The 22,667-nt window shown below is 38.2% G+C and overlaps 1 protein-coding gene across 4 annotated transcripts in view; it reads left to right on the top strand.

Moving 5' to 3' along the window:
• Nucleotides 1-22,667, top strand: part of SYNE2 (spectrin repeat containing nuclear envelope protein 2) — a 185,554-nt gene that overhangs the window by 78,876 nt on the left and 84,011 nt on the right. For all 4 annotated transcript variants that reach the window (XM_061464199.1, XM_061464198.1, XM_061464197.1 and 1 more), the window contains 13 exons: nt 387-2,496; nt 3,993-4,315; nt 5,837-5,981; nt 6,716-6,931; nt 7,290-7,555; nt 8,241-8,394; nt 11,713-11,868; nt 14,691-14,831; nt 15,212-15,394; nt 15,938-16,075; nt 17,479-17,664; nt 19,068-19,190; nt 20,527-20,709. In XM_061464199.1, coding sequence (XP_061320183.1) covers nt 387-2,496; nt 3,993-4,315; nt 5,837-5,981; nt 6,716-6,931; nt 7,290-7,555; nt 8,241-8,394; nt 11,713-11,868; nt 14,691-14,831; nt 15,212-15,394; nt 15,938-16,075; nt 17,479-17,664; nt 19,068-19,190; nt 20,527-20,709 — 4,324 coding nt within the window. The remainder of the gene's footprint in view (nt 1-386; nt 2,497-3,992; nt 4,316-5,836; nt 5,982-6,715; nt 6,932-7,289; nt 7,556-8,240; nt 8,395-11,712; nt 11,869-14,690; nt 14,832-15,211; nt 15,395-15,937; nt 16,076-17,478; nt 17,665-19,067; nt 19,191-20,526; nt 20,710-22,667) is intronic.

Raw genomic sequence — 22,667 nt, 5'->3', positions numbered from 1 at the left:
CATAAAGTATTAATTCACTTAGAGATGAACAAACACTTTTGCTGATTTTTAAAATTTTATTTATTATAACTTTAAAGGGAGGTTACATTCCTTTAGGAAATCACAAATTAACAAATACTGCAGTTTTAGAGAATATAAATTAGAATATACCTTTCTTGCAGAGTTATCTATAAATAACTAGTGATGTACAAATAAGCAAGAAATAATGATACTGAAACAGTGGTGAGGAAATTTGTGAGAGAGCATTGAGAGATACATATGATTAAATGAATAAAGTGAGTGAATAATTTTCTAAAAACTAAAATAACTTTTTTTTTTTAAATGTGTCTATTCCATGTTTTAGGAGTTGCTTTGTTATTCTAAAACACTACTCATATTTTTGGCAGGGGCCCTATGAACAACACAGTTCTTCTGGAGAAAATTAAGGCATGCATAGAGTCCTTAAAAAAAGAAAGAGATGTCTTAAACCAGTTGAAGACTCAGCAAGAAAGTTTATCTCAGCATTTAACATGCATGGATAAAGTGTTAACTGAAAGCCAAATGAGGCAACTGGAACAATGGTGGCAGCACATGGAACAAACAGTGCAAAAGAAGCATGATCAAGTTGTAGCAGAAATCGATGAATTTAACCTGCTTATGGATAAAGCACATGATATTCAGAGACTGATACAAGAACAGTATGTACAAGCAGAGTTACATTCTTCAGCTGCAGGAAAAGCCAATTACCCTGTACTTTGGACTACAGAGCTACAGGACATTAAACATGGTCTTTCTCTATTAAAAAGAAGGATTGAACTGCAGATGAAAAGAATTTGGAGTGATCAAGAGAAGGTAGCTTTGGAGAACTCTATACATGATTTGCAGAGCAAATTGGAAGCATTATCAGCACAACAAACTCTTCGAGAGGATGTTCAGGTCACTGGTCCTGCTCTCATGAAAAATGAAATTATGAAGAAGCTGAAAGAAAATATTTCATGGGTCAAAGATTCACTGTCCTCTCTTGATCAAAAAGCAGCACTTTTTCCCAGTAATGTTAAATCACAAATCGGAAGTTGTCAGCTTCTGATCACAGAAGTTCAAAACAGAGAACCTGTGATTCTGTCACTGAATTATGGGCTCCAGCACATCATTCCCAGCTTAAAGCCAGAGGAGAGCTCTGATATGACCTTCCTTGTACAAACATTGCAGAATTCATACAAGGCTCTTGTTTTAAAATCTGCTCAAAGATTACAGCACCTAGAGCTCCAGCTGGAGGAGAGGCAAAAACTTATTGCAGAAGTAGAAAAAGTTCACTGTCAGCTTCGCAATGCTGAGATTCTTGCTAGGCCTGACATGAACCAAAGCAGCACGTGGTCAGAGTTAATCAATCAACAAGCCATTTTAAAGGAGATTTTGAAGGATATACAGGAAATAGAAGGGCTGATCTCATCCCACTGTACAGAAAGCCAGGTCACAGCTGGGGAACTGAGCCTGTCTGAACAACTATTTTTGATTGATCAGTTAAGAAGTCTGAAGAACAGAGCAAGGAAGACACAGAGGCAAATTCAGAGTAAACTTCATGAAGTAGAAAGAAAGATAGTTGTCTACAAAGAGTTTGCTGAGGGAGTAATTTTACTGCAGAGAGATCTTGATGATCTGCATTCTGGTGAAATTAACCTGGAAGAAGATGAATTACTAAGTGCCCAGGTGGAAGTGAAGGATAAATGCAAGGCACTTCAAGAAAAAGTAATAGTGTTTCAATCCAATTTGTCACAAATCATGAAGTACAAAGAAATCTTTGAATGTGTAGGCCTAAAATGGGACTCACTGCAGCTGGATGAATTGCGAACTAATTTTTTAAAAATTAAAAATAAAATTAAAGGGAAGATAATACATTTTGATAATGTTGTTAGGGAATATGATGAGATTCAAGCACTGCTAAATGAAATCCAGACTGTGATATCTACTGTAAGAAAAGAAGCTAACATTCTAAATGATAGCTGTAGCTCTTCTCCAGCTGAGGATCTTATATCTGCCCTGATTCTGTTTCAGACCGTTCAACAAATATTGTACTTAATCCAGGAGGCAGCAAATCAACTAAACAAAAATGAGGTCTTTGGTACACCATTCAAAGAATCTAAGAGGAAAGAAATAAAGAACCTGGAGAAAGATGTTGAGGAATTGAATCAGCTTCTTAAAAACTTGGTCTCTGGTCTCCAGGGTATAAACAAGGAAGGTAGTCAGAATGAATCAGAGCATCTATCCCACATCATAAAGTATATTCAATCAGAGCTCCAGCAGCCACTTCTGGTAGATATAAAAACAATGCAGTATGAAAAAATACGATGGGAAGCAATTCAGAATATGATCCAAGCAAAGTTTTCTGCTATTAAATGTGTAATGGAAAAAGAGAGGGAAGAAAAACAAGAAAAATCTATTGCTGCTGGTACAGATGCAAAATTAGAGACACTGCAAGATCATGGAATACAGCTGAAGACAGACATTGCTGCCCGTGTTGTAAGTATATTTAATAAAAGTAAGGTATGGCTTTATGTCTTTTCACAATAATCAGATGATCTGTGGGTGACTAGCATTTATATTTTCAGGACTTATATCCTTGGCTCATGATCATCTCTGCGTTGGGGGATATGATAGGAATCATGATAAGAAAATAACGATCCAGAAAAATTGTTTTTTTTCAATTTGATTATAATCAAGCAGTGGGGATTTGCATAAAAGAAAAGTAAAGGGGAGGAAGGAAAAGGTTGAGTTGAATATTGAGCTGAAGAGAGACTGGGTGCAATTTTTGTGGGACTATTCTTGGGACTGATTTTATGTACCATTTTCAACTGTGACAATGATAAAAAATCCCAGAAGTTCGTTGTTTCTACTGTAAAGAAAAAGCTTATAAGTTGGGAATGATCAAGGAGAGTAAAGCACGGGTCAAACCAATGGGATCAGGGCTCAGGAAGAGTGAGGAAAGGAATGGCAACCAGGATCCAGGGCTTCAATTACAAGTATATAAGTCATTGATAAAGGATTGTTGGAGGGTTGACCTGATTCTTGATGCTTTTGTCAGGTAAAGTCCACTTAAAAAAGAGCAGATGGTGTTAGAGGGATGAGGAGTGTTGAGAGCAGTTAATAAAAGTGAATTTGCTCAAGCTGGTAAACTGTGGACAAATGGGAAATCTAGCTGAGATATAATTAAGCAAGGGGTAGACTTAATGGATTGAAAAGGACTGCTTAAGCTAAAGAGAAGTGTTAATACAAAGAGAAAGTGTTTGTGATAAATTTATGTTGGAAACCAAAAGAGTGGTAATTTTCCTAGCAGAAAGGTTCTGGAATTGTGTTGTGATCGAGAAAACCTGTGCCTTGACTGCTCAAGAGATTCATGGGGACAAACAAGGAAATATAAGGTAGTAGCTAATAACAGGGAGCAGAACTCAGTGTCCCTGATGGACTTACGGTCCTGCTGCCAGATTTCCTGGTTTGCTGTGCTACATCTTTGCTGCTTGGGTATTGTGTGGAAAGCACAATGCCAAAAGTTCTCTGCCATGTGGGAATCCAGTAGCTGGCAAAGTCACACGTCACACATTATTCTGTGTATAAATATATACAAGAAGAGGCTTTAGCTTGAAGCAGTTCTGCAAGTCATAGCAGAGATATCCCCTCCATAAACAAATACAGCATCAATGTTTGGGCTTTCCTTGTCTGAACGGATCATAAGATTGTATACTGCCATATCCATAAGGGATCTTGCAGCTCTTGTGTTCTGCCATCCTTCTCTATTGACTTTTCTAGTTTTGACCTGCTCCTATGGTTGAGGGCAGTCAGTCCATACTTACAGCACTGCTCTGTGACTGCCTACGGAGTATAGTCACCTCCTCAGGCCAATTACGGGGAATATTAGTCTCAGTGACAGCCAGGTGTGAAAATCTGAGAAGACTATCTGGTATCCAGAGGAGCACAGTAGCTTTTTTTTGATTGTTCCTGTGTCTTTTTAACATTTTCAGAGTACTCTGGAGGAGGCATGTAAGGCTGGTGAGCTTTATACCATGGCTGTTCAGAGGGCTGCCAGGTTGCTTGAGGACTACAAAACTCAAGTCCAGTCTGCCGCACCAGAGCTCAGTGGCTCAGAGGAGGGCTATCAGACCCCACAGTGGGAACCAGAAGTGTTCAACTCTGCAAAGGCTAACATAGAAAACCTGTACTCCAAGCTGAAAAGCCTAGTGAAACCAGAAGACAAAACATATCTGGAAAATACTTTAACAGAATTAATCAATAAGAGTTTGGCATTAAAGAATAAGGCTCACAGAAAGGAAGCTGATGAACAGAGGTAGGTTTTAGAGATCTTAATGTTCCTTATTATAAGAAATTCGACTGATAATAAATGCAGTGTTGGTTTTATGGTAATTTAGCAGAAAGAACTTTAAGCATTTCTGTTGTTCCAAGGTGTGATTGGAAGGAAAATTACTAGACAATAATTACATTGCTACTAATTTACAATGCAGTCATTTTTAGCATATTCAAAGAAGTATCTATGGGATATGACTGAGGGTCATAGGGTACCACAATCAGAAGAAAGCATATTTCCATTGTCTCTAATCAGTGCTGGTGGAGGTTAGAACAATCTTCAGAGGTGCCAAGGGACTCTAATGCATGTCTTCCATAGACTATTCTGATGAATTAAGAAAGTAAAGACCAAACAAGATGCAGGCCATAGTTTCTTTCCTTCAAATATAGGTATGGAAGAGAGCTGAAGGTGCCTACCTTCAGATGTACCTCCATGTGTATACACTGAAAAAGTTTGTGAGATAGTGTAAAAGGTCCTGCACCTGCGTCAGGGCAATCCCAAGCACAGATAAATGCTGGGCAGATAATGGATTGAGAGCAGCCCTGAGAAGAAAGACTTAGGGGGGTTGATGGACAGGAAGCTCAGCATAACCTGGCAATGTGCACTTGCAGCCTAGAAAGCCAGCTGTATACTGGGCTATATCAAAAGAAATGTGACCAGAAGGTTGACGGAGGCCATTCTCCCCTCTACTCCTCTCTTACCCCACCTGGAGTACTGTATCCAACATAAGAAGGGCCTGTAATGGCTTTAAACTGAAACAGGGTAGATTTAAGTTACATATTGGGAAGAAATTCTTTACTGTGAGGGTTTTTTGACACTGGAACAGGTTGTCCAGAGAAGTTGTGGATGCCCCATCCCTTGCAGTGTTCAAGGCCAGGTTGGGTGAGGCTTTGAGCAATCTGGTCTAGCAGAAGGTGTCTCTGCCCATGGCAGGGGGTTGGAACTAGCTGGTCTTTAAGGTCTCTTCCAACCCAAACCATTCAATCATTCTATGTTTCTAAAATTGTGTGCTGATGATCCAGTGCTTCTGGTTCTGTTGAGCATAACCTTCAAATCTCCTTTTAGAATAAAAGAATTGGATGACTTTAAAGGCTTTATTAATAACAAAGAGATGGCAAGATATAGAAATAAAAAAAAAAACAGAATTGTACAGTCCCCACGCATTGTAGGGACAAATAGACTGTGTGGAATATATGAATGTGTGGGAACTAACTTTTGGTAATGCCTGGGGAGGACGGAGACTTAGATCACAGCATACAATTCTTTTGAGTAGCTCCATGTCTGATATATGGATATACATACCTGCTTTTCTTTACCTCTGGGGCACTTAGGCCTCTTGACCTAATAACAATGCTCCAGTGCCCTAAGAACAAATGCTAATTGAAGATAATTTCTAAAATAGTAAGGACTACCAGCTCAGAAGATTTTCTTTTTAATTCTAGTGAGCATTATGGTTGGAGAGAGCAACCGCAACAAATTTGATTGGTCTATTGTTTCCTACAGGTATTTAGAAAAATATGAAAGCTACATAAAAACCAAAGATAAGGTGTGTGATAATCTTAACAGACTGGAGAAGATGCTTAGACAGTCTTTGTCTCAATCACCAATGTCTTATAAAGAAGCTTTGGACCACTTAGAAGAAAGCAAGGTAAAAAAGGCTCTGAAGAACTGAAAAATCTCATGCAAAACTGTTATGCAGTTATGAACACTGTATGAACACTGTTCCATCCTAGTAGAAAGAAGTGAAATTCTTTGACCTATATTTCTGTATATATAAACCCACATGATACGTTTATATACCTATAAAAAGACTGGATTATAATAGGCCATGTCAGATGAGTACATCTTACTGCTGTAGAAATCACACATTATCAGTGCCTATGGTAGTGCTGCATTTCTGTTCTGATTCCTTGTTGCTTCTTTGCAGCACCTGGACTGATCAGTTTTCTAACATTGCTGTTGTTTTCCCTCAGAAGTGGAAATCTGAGATTTTCCAGTTTCCTGGGAAGTTTTCCCTTGCTGTTTTCCCCATCAAGCCACTGCTATAAGCAGCCTCTTGGCTGCCTTCTATTTTACTACTCATTGTATTGCAAGCTTATCATTTTATGTATCTGTAACTCCTGCTCATTTCTCTTCCTTTCCAAATAACAACAAAAAAGTAAGAACAATGTAATTGCCTAGGCCCACTGTTCTGTTTGCTTTGTTTTATTTACCCCATCTTTCTCCATATTCTTAGCAAAGAGAATTCTTGTATTGCAACCATATTTAACCAGCTCAGGGGAGTGACTGCCATTTTATTTGAGGATCCTAATCATGTTACTGAATGCTTCATTAACACTTCTGACTGCATTATTTTGTCGATTTATTGATTTTTCCTATAAGATTTTAGTCTCCAACATTGAGTCTGCTGAAGATGATCTTGTGAAGCTGAGGCAGGTCTCTGGAGAGTTGATGAGATTATGCAGGAGAAGTGACAGGGCCCTGCGCAGGATGGTGACAGCACTGTGGGAAAATTGGCTGGGTTTGCTTGAGGTGGCAAAAGGGCTGGAAATAAACTGTGAAGAACTAAAGCAGGAATGGAAATTCATCAATGAAGAGGTGAGTTGCTCAACAAACCATAAATTTTGGGGAATGTGGTAGAGATGAGGTTGAGGTTAGTGCAGAACATCATTTCTTTCCCACTGATCAGCCACTTATCCCCAGCCTTTCTTGAACTTAGATACAGAAATGATGGGGATATTTATAGCATGAGTTCTCTAGACCCAGAGGTACTCTATGGGGGGATTATGTGCTTTGTTAGAGCAAACCCAAATGTTTTGGCACACTAAAGAGATCAAGCTCTCTGGCTATGTAATTCCCAATAGTTAGTCATGCGTATGAGTAAATGAATAATGTAACTTAAGGTGATAGAATAAAAGAGCACTTTATCTCATGCTTTGACATGCTGTTTACTTAGCTGGAACGAGAAACAATAATTCTGGATAAGCTCCAGGAAGAACAGCCAGAAGGTCTTAAAGAGAAAGAAAAGGCCACCAGAGAGGAACTGGTAGAATTACTAGATTTTGTGAACTCATTAGAGGAAAACATCAACCAGCAACAGCTCCTCTTACTCCTACTTCTTCAACGAATAAGAAACATCCTGAATACATCTGAAAATACTGAGGCAGAAGCTGCCCTTCCTGCTTTTTGTGAGATAAAGGCAATGCAAGATCGCTGTAAAAAGTAAGTAGTGTGAAATTTCTCTTGAAGAGAGACATAGGACTACTTAGAAGCACAGTGTTTTATTGGGTATGCACTTAAAAAGATAGTGAATTCTCTCCAGGGTCAGACTAATGCTCCATCTAACCCATCTGCTATCTCCTCCATGGGCACTGGAAGGTATTAGTTAGGGGTGATATGACCATGTCATGTGTGGGCTGCAATTTATCTTTAAATGTAGCAGGAATCAGAAGGGATAACTATCAATTTTGGAGGTTCCAGGCTCTTGTGAACTTGAATGAGGTTTGTGGGTCTTCCAGTCTTATGAAAATGAGACCTGGTGCTTTTTCAACACTTCAACCTTTGCCTTACTGAGTGCTACTGTTTGAAATTTGCCTCAAATATTTATTTATTTTTTTTTTTTCAAATCTGTGATTGTACTTGCCCTCTCTGTGCCCATTTTTTTTACATGGAAATCTTTGCGATGTCTTCTGTTCTTCCAGCATCTTGAGACTGAGAAGCTGAGCTGTTTGCAGTTTAAATATGCATGCTTTTGATTCAGTCTACCAGACATACTTTGCTTAGCAATATCTGAAGTCTCATTTTTGGAGAAAAAGAGACAATAAAGGCCAGAATCTCAGAGTTTTGTTACAGACGATAATTCTAAAATAGAGTATAACCATGTGTTCTTGCTGGAAAACTTTCATAGGTTGTATGAAAAGATCCAGGACCATAAGGATTCTGTACAAGCTGAGATTCAACAGAGGAACAAGTTCGCTGAAGAAATAAGTGCTGTGACACATGCGTTACAGAGTGCTCCTGTGTTACTACAAGGTGCTTCTGGAAAGCCAGGACAGTTGGAGGTTGGTGAAGGCTCTGTTATTGTGTGTGGACATTCAGAATATGTTCTCTTTTATGCTGGGCCTTGAACTTGCTCCAAATAAAATTAGTGGCAAAGTATCTACATAGGCATATGCACATTATCATAGAATCATAGAACGGTTAGGGTTGGAAAGGACCTTAAGATCATCTAGTTCCAACCCCCTGCCATGGACAGAGAACCTCACATTAGACCATGTCACCCCAAGGGTATGTCCAACCTGGCCTTGACTTAAAGAGAATGAATCTGACTCAGCAGGCCATGATTGGCCCTGCCATGTCCACAGCCAGATGCATGCCTTTTAGAAGGACTGCTTATATGTCCTGTCCCCCTTCCCCATCTGGTACCTAGTCCGGGCCACTTCAGATGCTCTGGACTTATATCCCTCATCAGGGGTTAACCTGCTAAATGGTTCTTAGGAATCAAATTGTGATCAAGACAACAGTCTCCACCAGCAGCAACCAGCCCTCTGCAGCAACATAGTCTATACGTTTATGTCGTTTAACTATTTTTCTGTTGTTCTTCTTTGAATTACTGACTTTATGAAATTCTGTTATTCATAACAGTTTATTATTTTAATTGTATTTATTTCAAACTAGTTTAACTGTGTTTATATTACTGTCTTAATTATTTAATCTTGTTTAAAAATACTTTTAATTATATTTGAGTTATCTTTTAACAATAGAACTTCATAATTTATTTATTCTAACCTACTAAGGTCCATTACAAATTCGGGTTCTCTGCTGAGTTTTATATAAAAACTAGTTGCAGGTTCCCACCATGTATTTTCTTTAGAAGATGAATGCTTGAAGCTGGTAAAGCACTAGGAAAAGTACAGAAGCTGAAGACCATAGTGGCAGATATGAGCATTATTATAGGGGTTAGCATGAGAGAGAAATGTTAACTACATCTGAGAACACATGAGCCAGCATCACTGTGGTAGAACCTTGTCAATTTGTCTGAAAGGGTTGATTTTCTATTGAAAATTATCTAGAATTAGAATTGGATCTACTGTTTTACTGAATTCTTCGTATCCAAGAGGAGATGTTACCACTGCAAGTGCTTGATGCCTGGTCTTTTCCCTTGCACCCAAACTGTGCTACTCTGAGCACCTAAAATTCACCCAAAAGTGAGTTTAGACCTGTCGTGGTTTAAACCCAGTCAGGCAACTCGTTCACTCACTTCCCCCCCTTTCTTGCCCTCCCCCTGCTCCCGGAGGGATGGAGAGGAGAATCAAAAAGAATGCAACTCCCACGGGTTGAGATAAGAACAGTTTAGTAACTAAGGTATAACACAAATCACTGCTGCTACCACCAGTGATAATAATGATAAAGGAAATAACAAGGGAAGAGAATACAACACCTCAGCACCAGCCAACCGATAACTTGCCCCCCTCGGCCCGACCAAGCTCCGACCGATACCTCCTCCAACCCTGCAGTCTCCCAGCTCTTCCGGCTAACTCCCAGTTACATCCTGGGCGTGACGTGCTGTGGTATGGAATACCTCTTTGGTCAGTTTGGGTCAGGTGTCCTGTCTCTGCTTCCTCCTGCCTTCCCCTCCTCCTTGGCAGAGCATGAGGCTCACAAAGTCCTTGGCCAAACCAAAACATCGCTATCAGCTCTGTTCCCAGGCTGAAAGTCAAAACACTGCACTGCACCAGCTACCAAGAAGGGGAAAAATGACTACTACTGCTGAACCCAGGACAAGACCTTGTCCTGTTCCTTACGTCAGTTGGCACAAACAAATGTTAGCAGCAATCCTGTTAAATGATTTCTTTGTAGCAGTAGAAAATTCAGCTGAAAGGATTGAAAATTTTCATAATTTTAACTAATACAAACACCAGTAAGCCAAAATCTGCACTACAGTTTCATCTCTTCTTCTAAAGAAAACCTAGTTTCTATAAAATCTATAACATTACTTGGTGCTCCATTGCATTTTTTTAAATGGAAATGCCTATTTCCCTTCCAGATGACAAATCTAGGTTAGTCAGGTGGTGAAGTTTTAACTCGCCACCACAGATGAGTGTGCAAATGGGAGATAATTTCATCTAGTCCCCTAGGAGAAAGATTGGGACAGTTTTCACAAGCATATGGTTTCCAGCTAAATAGTCTGTGAAATGTGAACATTCATTTATATACAGAAACCAGTTTGCAAAGAAATGTTTCGTTTTGAAGACTGATGTATCTGATTCTTTCAAATTCAAGTCAGGGAATCTATAAACCCCTGTAAATACTGGCACAATCTTAACTGGGTCATTTGACAACAGCAGCCTTCTCTATGGTAGAACGAGGCACGTAGCTGTTTCATGGTTTTGAGTTTTCTAGTATCAGACCCAGTTGTCATGAGATGATAGAAAATAAGTCAATCTCAGATTCCTACATATTTCTTCTGTGCATTGTATTTGTATGAGGGAAATGATTTCCAAGTGAAGACTAGGAGTTAATGGATTACTATTACCCCTGATTGAAAAAGCAAAGGATTTAATTTTAATGTCTTTCATTGTCTTTCATTGGTAGGAACTTTGGATCATTTTCCCAAATAACTTGACTGAAAATTTGAGTTTCTTACATAGCTGAACAGTGGGAAAAGGAACCATAAAGCAAACAAACGGAACTTTTCAACTTGAAATTCTAGAAAGCCTTCAAAACAAATGAGTTTCTTCTTTCTTTCTGCAAGAGGACTTAGATCAGATTTTATTTCTAGGCCACAGGTCTAGAAACAGTTGTTCAAGTCTTTTCTCATAAAACCTGCATTCTTTGTGCAGAACTGGAAACTACTGTTTTGAAAGGAGCCTGCTGTGCTGCTCTGCGTAATTGCCTGAAAGCAGACACTTCAGCTTGAAACCTGTTGCTTTTTGAGGTCTTTGTGTTGTTTATAATAATGAAGGAATGAATGTTGGCTATTAAATGTCTTTCAAAGAGAAAATGCACTTTTGGCAAAAGGGAGAGCCCAGAGGTTAACATTTAATCATAGGGGCACTTCAAATATTACATTGCTATACCTCTCAATATAATGTAAGTGCGTCAGTTGCTTGACCTGGAGTACTATCAAGTTTAATTAATTCTTACAGATTGAAAAGCATAATTTGGTTAAATGAGTGAGTATTTCTCAAAGTTAATCTGCTTGCAGAGGTAATCAAATGAGACTTGATATACCCCCCCCAACTTTTCCAGACTATAATCATGGTAAGAAATAGCAAACACAATATGTATGCGTGTGTATATATATATATACATATGTACATATGCATATGCACTCAGTGTAAACTGGTGAAACTGCTGAATTATTCTTAATTTTGTAGGAGATTCAGAATGTGATTGGTAAAGAAAGTCAAACTCTAAAGGACATCATGGAGAAACTCCGGATCAAATATTCTGAATTGCATACAATAATTCCTGCAGAGATCGAAACGCAGTTGGAGGACTGCAAGAAAGTATTGCAAGACCTAGAAGACAAGGTAACTGTTGATGTATTTTTCATGTTTACGTTTTTGTAGTGTGTAAATAAGTATAGTAGTATTTGATGAAAGCTGTAACTGTAAATTTCAACTTGAAACATTGATTATATATATTTGCACTTTTCCTCTCTGTGAAAGTGAATGCATGAGGAAAGATAACTCATGTTAACTGTCTCCTTTACAGAATGACCTTGCAGCAAGCAGTGTGAATATAAGATTTTTCTTTTCCATTAAAAAAGGGCATGGCAGACCCACTACTAATAAAGTCTTGGGTATGATATGGGTGCTGTCTTGTATCCAGTCTGGTTCTTAAACTGAACTAGTAGTTAAGAGTTGATTGGGAAGGTTGTATAGCTTAACTGAGAAGATATTTTCTAAACTGAGTTAAAAGAGGACTTTGAAAACAGATTTTTTTTTTTTTTTTAATCTAATTTGCACATGTGTTAGGGTATCATGGCATTCTTTATACCACCCCTCGGGACATGGTTGCATTCCTTTAAAAGCAGGCCGGGAATTTAAATAACTAACTGACATTGCATCGACTTTTGGCAGTGTTCTCTATTTAGGGGGGATATAAACAATTAACTGGAAGCAAAATTAAAGGAAAATGGAGTTATACTATAAGTTTGGGGTAAAATTTTAGCCTGGTATAATCATGGTCATTTTTATTTATTTGTGTTACTTTTAAAAAAAAAAACAAAACCTTCTTTTATTTCAGGAATAATAAGTTTAATGCTAATTTTAAAGGGTAAATCTCAGTCAATTTGATGACATCTGAAAGTTCAATAAAACAATTTTGAAGTCCGGTTACTTGTTAGTATCTATGAGGTTATTCATTCTTTTTATCTTGTATTAAGTATTTAGAGACTTATTCATTACAGCTTATTAGTTTTCATTTAGTTATCTTTGTAACATCTATTTCAAAAGAAACCAGGCTTTTCAGAGCCAACAACTGGGTAGGAGAGAGGAGAAGAAAGGAAATAATACAGTATTTATGCTTTGGGTTTGTTGGGGTTCTTTTTGTTGTTGTTTGCTGTTTCATTTACTGAGATAAAAGATTATCTCAATGTATACATTACACGTCAGAGTGAAAGAACTGATACTGGAAACTAGATGACATCTTCTTTTCACATTTAGGTAGTGGAAAACAATATAAATTATCTTGGAAATTTTCAAAATGCATTTAGGAAACAAAATAAATCCTGGTGGAACTGGTGGTCAGTTTAGTTACATACTAAGAAATACCAGCATGTGTTAAATTGAATTAACTTATCATATTTTGATGGCATTCTGCCTCCTTCTAAACCTGCTTAACCTGAAGATGAAAATAAATTGTAATATTGATGCCATGCATTTTATGTGAAAAAATATAATAAATTTATCCCAGATTTATCCCAGTAAGAACTCTAGAAATTAAAATCCTACCCTGCTGATCACAACAGATGCAGCATTTTTTCTGAGGAAACATATGAAGTCAGTGCTTGGTCTGCTTTCTCATTTCCAGCTGTTGTATCACTCCTACACGGTTCTCTTCTATTTTGGAAACTAGCACTACAAACATCAGTATTTTTTCATGTTTCGTATGCTCTAGGGTAGTTGTAATGGTCAAGTGCTTGGTGATTACAGTCTTGAGTTCCTTCTTCTAAAGAGTCTTAGGCACTAAGTACAGCTTGGACATCATAGCTTTTTTTGTATAAGCATGAGTATTTGAGAGGAGCACTGTAGTTCTTTCTGGTATATATTCATCCTGATAACACAATTTTATCAATGCAATATTTTGCAATCGGTATGATTATTTTGGTCTGATACTACATGCTGGAATCCATAAATAATGAATAATTTTAATAATATTAAGAAATAAAATGGATAAATAATTCATTAACTTACTTATCTTAATTCCTCTTCCCAGAAAAAGGATATAATGTATAGGAAGCTTCAGAACAGAATAACTACTAAACTAGACATCTTTGCGTCAGTGCAACATAAAGCTGTTCAATGTGCATATGCCCCAAAAATCCTAGGGCTGCAGCACACACAGAATTTACCATGATTTAACAATTTCCTGGTGCTTGTCTGACCCTAAGAGCTAGCAGGGTTTAGTAAGAAAAGATGAAACTCTGGGCCAAGAGCAAGAACTTTCTCACTCCCTGCACTTCATCTAGTCCATAGTAACCTGGTGCCTAGTAACTGTCGCTCAGGCAAGTACTCAGTTTCAGCTTACTTGAGAGTTTCTCTTATTACATAAAAAAAATCAGGCCTTCCAGTGTACTGATTTTTCATTCCTGTGGAGTTCTTCAGACTAAAATTAATTTCCACATACTTTTGGGGCTTGGAGCCTTTTATTTTGTTGCTAAATCTCTAAATGTTTATTTAGAAATTCATAATACATTGATGCACTTCTATATTCCCAGATTTGTTACATGGAAGTAATAGCTGTCAGCTGAGACATAGAGGTGTCATTCTAGGTTTCTTACAGTATGTATCTAAATGTGACCCTTTCCACAATGCAGCATGATTAGCCTCTGTTACAGATCAGTTTAAAAGGGGCAGCTAAGCACCTAGGGAGCTGCAGTGTCTTATTGTTAGTTTCTTCACGGATTGTATTTCTTGAACAGTTACTTTTGAGTGAGAGGAAATTACTGAACAACACGTAAACATTGAACTTGCTCACATTAATGCTTCTTCCTGCAAATGTAATTCCATTCCTGAGGTTTTAAGTGACTCGTCAAGAGAAACATAAAAAGAATATGAATAATTTTGGTGAGGAGGTGTAGAGAAACATGCAAACCTTTATAATCTTCCTTCTTGTTTTCTCTTTACAGGTGAGCTTTGAAACCTTGCAGAGCTCTCCTCAGAATGTGCTGAAAAGAAAAGCAGAAACTATTAACAATGGCCTTCAAGCTATTGAAAAGATGTTGCAACAGAAGAGTGAAAACATTGCAAAAGCCAAAGAAGTTCAGAAGGTAATCTCGCAAAAAAACAACACCAAACCCAAAAAAACAACAATAATAAAAAAAAACCACCTGTGAATGTTGAAAGATTTTTGGTTGTTTCTACAGAGCCTGTTTTAGCAGGAGCATAAAATGGCCCTACATTCATTTTACATCTGTAAAAGGAGAGGTACAAGCAAGCATTTAGCTGATAAATATTTACCAGTTCTTTCTCATAGTAAAATATGTGGGTTTTTTCAGCTGTGAATCACACCTGTAGATGCAGCATGTTCTGTTTGCATCATATCAGTTCCAAAATCTTTAATTCTTCATGCCCCACAAGAAGAACAAATAACTCTGCTGTTATCTTTGAGCCTAACCTCTTATTTCATTTCCCCTCTCTGTCCATGCAGCAAATCTGGGATATGCTGGACCTTTGGCATTACAAACTCAATGAACTGGATGCAGAAGTGCATGATATAGTAGAGCAAAATTCCTGCCATGCACAGGAGTTGATGGATATCTTAGTGTCCCCCCTTCAACAGTATCAACAGGTCTCACAACTTGCAGAGTGCAGAACTGCTATTTTGAACAAGGTAGATGCAAATGTAAAAGTATAAGACAAAAAAACCCCCACATCTTAGAAAAACCTTAAATAAAGTCTTTTCATAAAATATCATCCAAAGCTGTCAAATGAGTCAAAAAGCTCAAAAGCCTGCTGTAGGTGTATCATCTTATTGTAGCTCAGTTTCTGGACTCGCAAACGTCACATTCAGCTGCAATCCCAAAAGACCAGTTACGCACCATGGCTAATGTGGGTTTGCATGGGAAATTCATGCCTCTGGGTAGGCGATAGGAGGGTTCTCTATGACTGTGCTAATGCGCTATCTGTTAAATTAACATTGCAACAATGCCTCCAGTAATTTGCTTTGATTAGAGGAAACAGCCTGAAATCATGAAACTGTTTCAGAAAAATTATGATCTTTATTTCATCATACTAATTAAACTGAGCTTCATGAAAACGCATTCTGTTTTCCTTTAGTCTTGTCCATAGATGCATTTATCCTATACAGTGAATAAAAGTGCATTTATCTTCTTTGTAAAATTTTGTCATTTATGCTTCTTTGTAAAATTTCTAGGCTGCCAACAAGATGGAAGAATACAATGAACTCCTGAAGAATGTGAAAGTTTGGATAGAAAACACCAACTGCTTGCTAAGAGCAGATGCTCAAAATGACTCTGCAAAAAGTTTGTGCAAACATACTGGTGACCTTCAGGTAAGTGTTGATGCAGATACATGGTCTTATTAGAACAGATTGCTCTGCGGAAACACAAATTTGCATTCTTAAGTCTTACTGACATAAATAATTTACCATTTTCAGTAAAGCCTTTAAGTGAAAAAGAGAGAGACACTCATGAAATATAGATTGATACTTTTTGGTGTTGGACATGCCTGTCTTGTGAATGTGCTGAAATACATGATTGTCTTCTGTTACCCTACTGTGTGGCTATAATTGGTTTTGACTGCCTGAATATACATGGTTCTTTTTGTATAGTGTGTATGTAATCCAAAACGGGTAAAGTGGTGTTTAATGTCTGTGTGTTAGGTGGAAGCTTCGAAGTAAACTGTGGTTTGGAAGGCCATTTTCTCTATATTTTGAAGGGCATTCTGACTAGTAATTTCATGAATCAAATGTTTGTCATGTTACAGGGAAGATCAGGGCTAAGCAAGTGCCAAGATGATTTATGGAAATTCCAGATTTTGAAATTTAATTTTTTATACATCCATTCCTTGACTTATGCCAAGGGACAGTTGGTGCTCTGAACACAGGTTTTCATACTAAAGCTAGTAAAAATTCCTTACAAAAACTAGCTGACTGCTCTGGGCTGATATGTTACAGAGCATGTAGCCACGATCAGGAGATTTTGATTTCTAAAATGTGTGAACATTTTTGTGACAAAATTTTATTGTCCCCTGCATTTGTGAATTTTGTGTTCTGAGCTGGGAAACTAGTGGATTTGAAAATGCACACAAAGTTTTTATTAGAGTTGAGGTATGCATTTGGTCCTTTCCTTCATATGCCACAGAGATACGTGGATCACATGCATTTCTTGCAACCCTCGCTTGTTCTTCGTGAAGACATTTACTATAATTAATCCAAAAGCTCATCCAGTTAGCTGCAGATGGGAAGAATCTTCCCATCATAAACAACTGGCCAGGTACCTTCTGGAGCATCTTATTACATCTGCTCTCTGCAAGCTGGTGTGCAGAAAACTTTTTTCAGGTGTCTGGCTGACATGTCTTGCTCATATACTTGGGGTCAGCCTGACCATTGCAAAGGAGCTGGAGAGGAATCTTCTCCAGGATCTCATACTTTTTTTTGTAGTGGGTCCTCTCTCTGAGTTCATCCTCCTCTTTATACCTTTTGTCATGCTCATGTAGACTTATTTTATCCGATTCCCTTAAAATCGTGCCACATCTCTCATTTTTCTGCCTGCAGAATGCAGCAGTTCAGTTCCCTTATGAGTGAAGTGTTTTGGTCTGAACTAAGCTTTTGGGAATATAAGCAGTGGTCAATGACATATAGGAAATTAAAACTGATTCATTCTGGTACTAACCTCTGTGAAACTTTCATGTTCACCATTGCTGAATCAAAGTAAGCTCTTATTTTGTCTCCAGATGGCTTTGGAAGATTCGGAGCAAAAGCAAAACCTTCTACACAGTGTTTACTTGGAGCTGGAGGAGCTAACACCAATCTTTGAAACAGACAGTATAATGCAGCAGCTAAATGAAATAGATGAACAAGTCGCAGCTTTACAGCATGAGATAGCAGAGATTCTTCCACAGATCCAGCATGTGGCTGACGTAAGTGCCTTTTATCAGGTGCTTCATCATATGTTATGAAATACAGATTATATTGCCTTCACAGGTAAAAAGGTGTGCTGTTTTTAGTACGTGTAACAAGTGAGGAAATAAATTGTTTGGAAACAAACCATCTCAGAATGTGTTTGATATCTAATTAAGCTGCAAAGTTCAGGAGTATTAATGAAACTCCTTGTTTAGGAGGAGAAATGCAGGGCTGGTTGACTGACAAATTAAAAGGACTTATCTTGCCAGAGGGTAGGGCTCCTGTTCAGAGGCACCCAAACTCACACCATGGCTAGAAAAGTTGATTAAGTTCAACAGAGACAAATGCAAAGTCTGGCACCTGGAGGGGACATGTCCAAACAGAGGCCAGGGGGCCAACAAGCTGGAAAGCAGCTCTGCCAAAGGATTGTGGTCCCGGTGGACAAGTTGATAATGGTGTAGTAGCATGGCCTTGCAACAAGACCATCAGCATCCTGGGCTGCCTGAGAGATCATATGTGGGTACTGTGCCCAGTTTTAGGTTTCCCAGTGGAAGACATAGACATTCCTGAAGTGAGCCAAGGAAGGCTTTCAAGGTGGTTGGGGGACTGTAGCATGGCACGTAGGAGGAAAGGCTCGGAAACCTGGGTCAGTTCAGTATGGAAACGAGACAGCTGGGGGTGGGTATTACTGCTGTCTACTACTACATAATAGGATAGAGCCAGACTTTTCTTAGACTCTGCAGAGTAAAGATGAGCAGTAACAGACCCAAATGATAACAGAGGAAATACCATCTACATATTAAAAAGGAATCTTTTTCTTGTTTGTTTTGTTTTGTTTCAGTAAGATTGGTTAAAAACTAGATCAGTGGCCCACAGTGGTAGGTTCAAGTCCCCATCCTAGGAGATACGTAACTGTCAAAAGGATCATGCCCCAGACAATGTGCTTTGATGGGCACCAGAGATCTCTCAAGGTCCCTTCCAACCTAATTTATTCTGTGACTCCACAAGAGTTCACAGCAGCTGGACTTTATGCGGATCCATTTTCAATGTGACGTAATACTCTTCCAACAGAAAGTTGCAAGCGTGTATTTAGACAGTTTCCTATGCTGATAACTGTCACCACTGCAGAAATGTCTTGTCACTACTGGTAATTTATAATGTGACTTTTCAAGGATATTTCAATTCTGTATTCAGGGTTTAAAATGGACCAGGTAACCTTAGAAATTTAATTCCTTTAGAAGTTAATTATGATACATAATCTATAATAACTAATCTTTTGTTTAATAGCATCCATTAACATATCCTGCATACACTGCACTAGTTTTTCAGTATTTCTTTTTAAATGTAAGTGAAAGGCAGAAATGCAAGCTGGCTTATACTTGTGCTATCTACAAATACTCTCTCTTTTCCCAAAATCTAGCAATTGGATGCCATCGAATCTCACATTAAAGTGTTTGAGAAGGACATTGTCAAAATGAAGACAAGCCTGTCATCTGAAGATCTGTTAGAATTTTCTCCTAAAGACCAACTTAAACATGGACAGGTCTGTGAAAACTCCTATATGGACTTTTATGCTAACTTATGCATAAATATATAAAGAAAAATATGTTTTCACAAGCTGCTTTTTGACTTCTGCAATTTACCAGCTTCTAGCATATGATTTTGAAATGTTAGTATCACACAAATTCTAACTTTCAGGTCAAAGATTGAAAGTATTTTTATAGTCATGATTTCACCTACGTATTTCTACAGTAGCAAGTAGTGCAATCCAAGAGGAGCACATTGGTAGGGCAAGACAGTTGGTGCAAAGGACCTGATATCTGTGTTGTATGTGTCTTGGGGGCTTACTTTGGACTGATCCTGTAGAATGGACTTCCATTAGTGGCTGGGTGTCTTCTGCTTTAGCTTTATTTGAAAGGAATACAGTTTGCATGGTCCAAGACAACTGCTCAGTGTAAACACCAAGGTGAGACTGTTGGGAGAGCCCTTCAAGCACAGTCGTGGTTTGAGTGAAAACATTTTAAATTAAAGCACTATTGAGAAAATGCCCATAATGAACTCGAATATGTAACTTAAGTACATGTTGTCAGACATACCTGCTGCATTTGAGTGTCTCCATTTTTGAACAGTTTATGGCCTCACTCTCAGAGGCGCTGCATATCACTCTACTTAGCATCAAACAGTAAGTAATCTGAAAGTCTCAAGATCAGGCCCTATTTTTCAAAAAATGGAGGCAAAGTTTAGTAGACATTTCTGGAAAGGCAAGCTGGAGTGACTTGCTGTAAAACCGTTTCATCCTGCAGAGGCTTCACTCCAAAGACTTCTCGGCCACATGGTTTTCCTTTCTCTGCTTGAGTGAAGCAAAGCAAAGCATTATAGTATCTTTTCTTCTATACCACATGCATTTCAGTTAGGTAACTGAAATGCAAGAAGCATGGATTCAGTATCAGGGAAGAGATGAGTGTCATCGTATCTTTCATAGATTTGTTATCCAGAGAATGATTTTGTAATGGCTACATTACATGGTAAAAATAAACTGATATTTGTTCTGGAAAATAATGTTCACCCACTTCCTCATTTTAAATTGAAACGATATGCTTAGTAAATAGTAATTAATCTGAATATGATCCTTTGTCACTGTGCAAACTGTATGTATATGCAGAAAAGGCAAAATTGTAAATGTTAGTTATATATTTGTCTTGCTTTAGACAACCTCACTATAAATTTTCAGTTGTTTGTTCCAAGATTAAAATATTCTTCATTCTTAAATGGGAAACTCACTAGAGAGAACTTTTGCACATTATGACAGTAGTATAAATTTTCAGTTTTGATTTTTTCCAACTCAGTATCATGTCAATGATCTCTCTGTATCCTAATAGGTTATACTGGGCCATGTTGGTCCCATGATGAAAAGCATTGTACATATACAGTCCTATGAAGATACACTACTGCTACCAGGAGTGAAAATGCAACCTTTCTCAGTCTTTCAGAGAGCAAGGCAGCTTTTGAGAGATTTGAAGAAATTAGAAAAAATTACTAAAGAGCAAAATGATCTTCTGGAGGTAACTGATTTTTTTTTTTCTTTACTGTCACCTAAACCACCTTTATTTTTTAAGAATTTTAATCACTAGACAACACATCATGCCCACTATATAAACTTGGGGGAGTTACTCAGAAGGCCCCAGTCACTGCTTGGGTCATGCTGGGTATCGGTTGGCAGGTGGTGAGCAATTGTATTCTCTCCCCTTGTCATTTCCCTTATCATTATTATTATTGGTGGTAGCAGTAGTGGTTTTGTGTTATACCTTAGTTACTAGAATGTTCTTACCTCAACCCATCGGAGTTACATTCTTTCCATTCTCTTCCCCATCCCTTTGGGAGCAGCAGGGGGAAAGGGTGAGAGTGAGCGAGTGGCTCTGTGGGTCTGAGCTACCAGCTGGGCTTAAACAACGACACAGGTATATAGCACATCTTCTATGACTCTATGTAATGGTTTGGGGTCTTTTTGTGATTTGATACAAGGCCCAAGTGTCTTATGATCCTGGTTTGCGCAGCTAATGATTAAGTCCAGTGTTACATGCAGGTGCTCACATCTGCAAAGTTCAAGTACTTAAACTTACTTGAACATGAAATTGAATAGAAATTGATGACAGCAGAAACTGGTTTAGTAAAGATGATCTTCCCAAATCAGTGAGCCAGGAAAGCAACTGTTTTCCACTAGTGTCACTTGGTTTTGAGGCATGCCAGCTCCTGCCCTCAGAAGGTCCAAGAGTGTATCCACATAAGTGAATATGTGAGGGGGAGGGGGGGGGGGGTTGGAGATGCTGTTGACAGGTTTGGAAACAGAAACGATGTAACAGCATTGGTGTGACACATGGCTGTAAGAGAAGGCAGTGCTGATGGGTCAGTGAGTGTTAACTCATGGGCAGTAAGGATTATGAAACAGCAATACTGGCCCCAAACCTGAAGTGGTATCTCTGCAGCACTTCACTGAGTGATGTGGTTGTACCAGCTCAAGAAGGTTTTAATTCAGGGATATTTCCATCATGTTCCACTGCCCAGGGTATATATACTTGGGGACAACCTGGAGTTTGGTTATGCATGTTCCCAAGTGAGCAGAGGTATGAAAATTCTCATATGACCCATCCATTTCTCAGCAGGATTATAGCAGCACTTAGAAAAATAATACAGTATCTTTACTGATTTGGTTTTCCAGCCCTATTACAGTACAGCAGATGCTTTAAAACATCCAACTTCCTACTGGGTATTTCAGAACCCAGACAGAAACAAGTGACAGCTAAAATGTGAACGTCCATCTCTGATTTTCAGTTTGTGAAATGAAGAGCAGCACACCAAGAGAAAAACTCAAATATGGTACATGACTAATGCTTGGAGTTTGGGGGAAAAAAACAAACAAACAAAAAAAATGACTGTGTGAGATCCATATGATTCCTGCGGTCTTAGTATTTTTAGTCCATACAGTTTCTTATGTCTGAAAAATGGATGTGGTAAAATGTACCTTTTTCAACGAGTTACCAGATTAAATACTTGAGAATTTTCAAAACACTTTAAAACTATCAGAAACAGGGTGCTTTCCAATTATAAAGTGTTACCATGAGATTTCTAACTGGTTTATGTGAAGCATTAGGTCAAAGCTTAGATCTTTCTCCTTTTTGAAACAGCTGTAACCTTTTTTGCTCAGCATTTGCCCTTGTCTTGTAAGCACCCAACAATCTGTAGCTGAGTGGTATTTGTGAGAGAGCAGATTGGGAAAACTGCAATTCTTGGCAGCTAGGATATCAAACTGTGCAAAAAAGATTTTCCAGTCCTGTTGAATGGGTTGAAAGAAGGAGTACTACAATAGAAGTCTAACACCAGCAAAGACATAACAAAGAATAAAGCTATTAAAGGATGGCATGTTGAGTACTGCATGAAAAGGTAGTAAGTATCCTGATAGAGAGGAAAGCAAATGGGAGGCAAGTTTCCTGTACAAATATATATACGTACTAATTTTTTTCCT

The sequence above is a fragment of the Pezoporus flaviventris genome, unplaced genomic scaffold, assembly GCF_033815535.1.
Source record: "Pezoporus flaviventris isolate CSIRO_AGI_PZ_B2104156 unplaced genomic scaffold, CSIRO_AGI_Pfla_v1 ptg000036l, whole genome shotgun sequence".
Taxonomy (NCBI): domain Eukaryota; kingdom Metazoa; phylum Chordata; class Aves; order Psittaciformes; family Psittacidae; genus Pezoporus; species Pezoporus flaviventris.
Note: the sequence above shows the minus strand (reverse complement) of the source record. Positions and strands in the feature narration are given on the sequence as shown.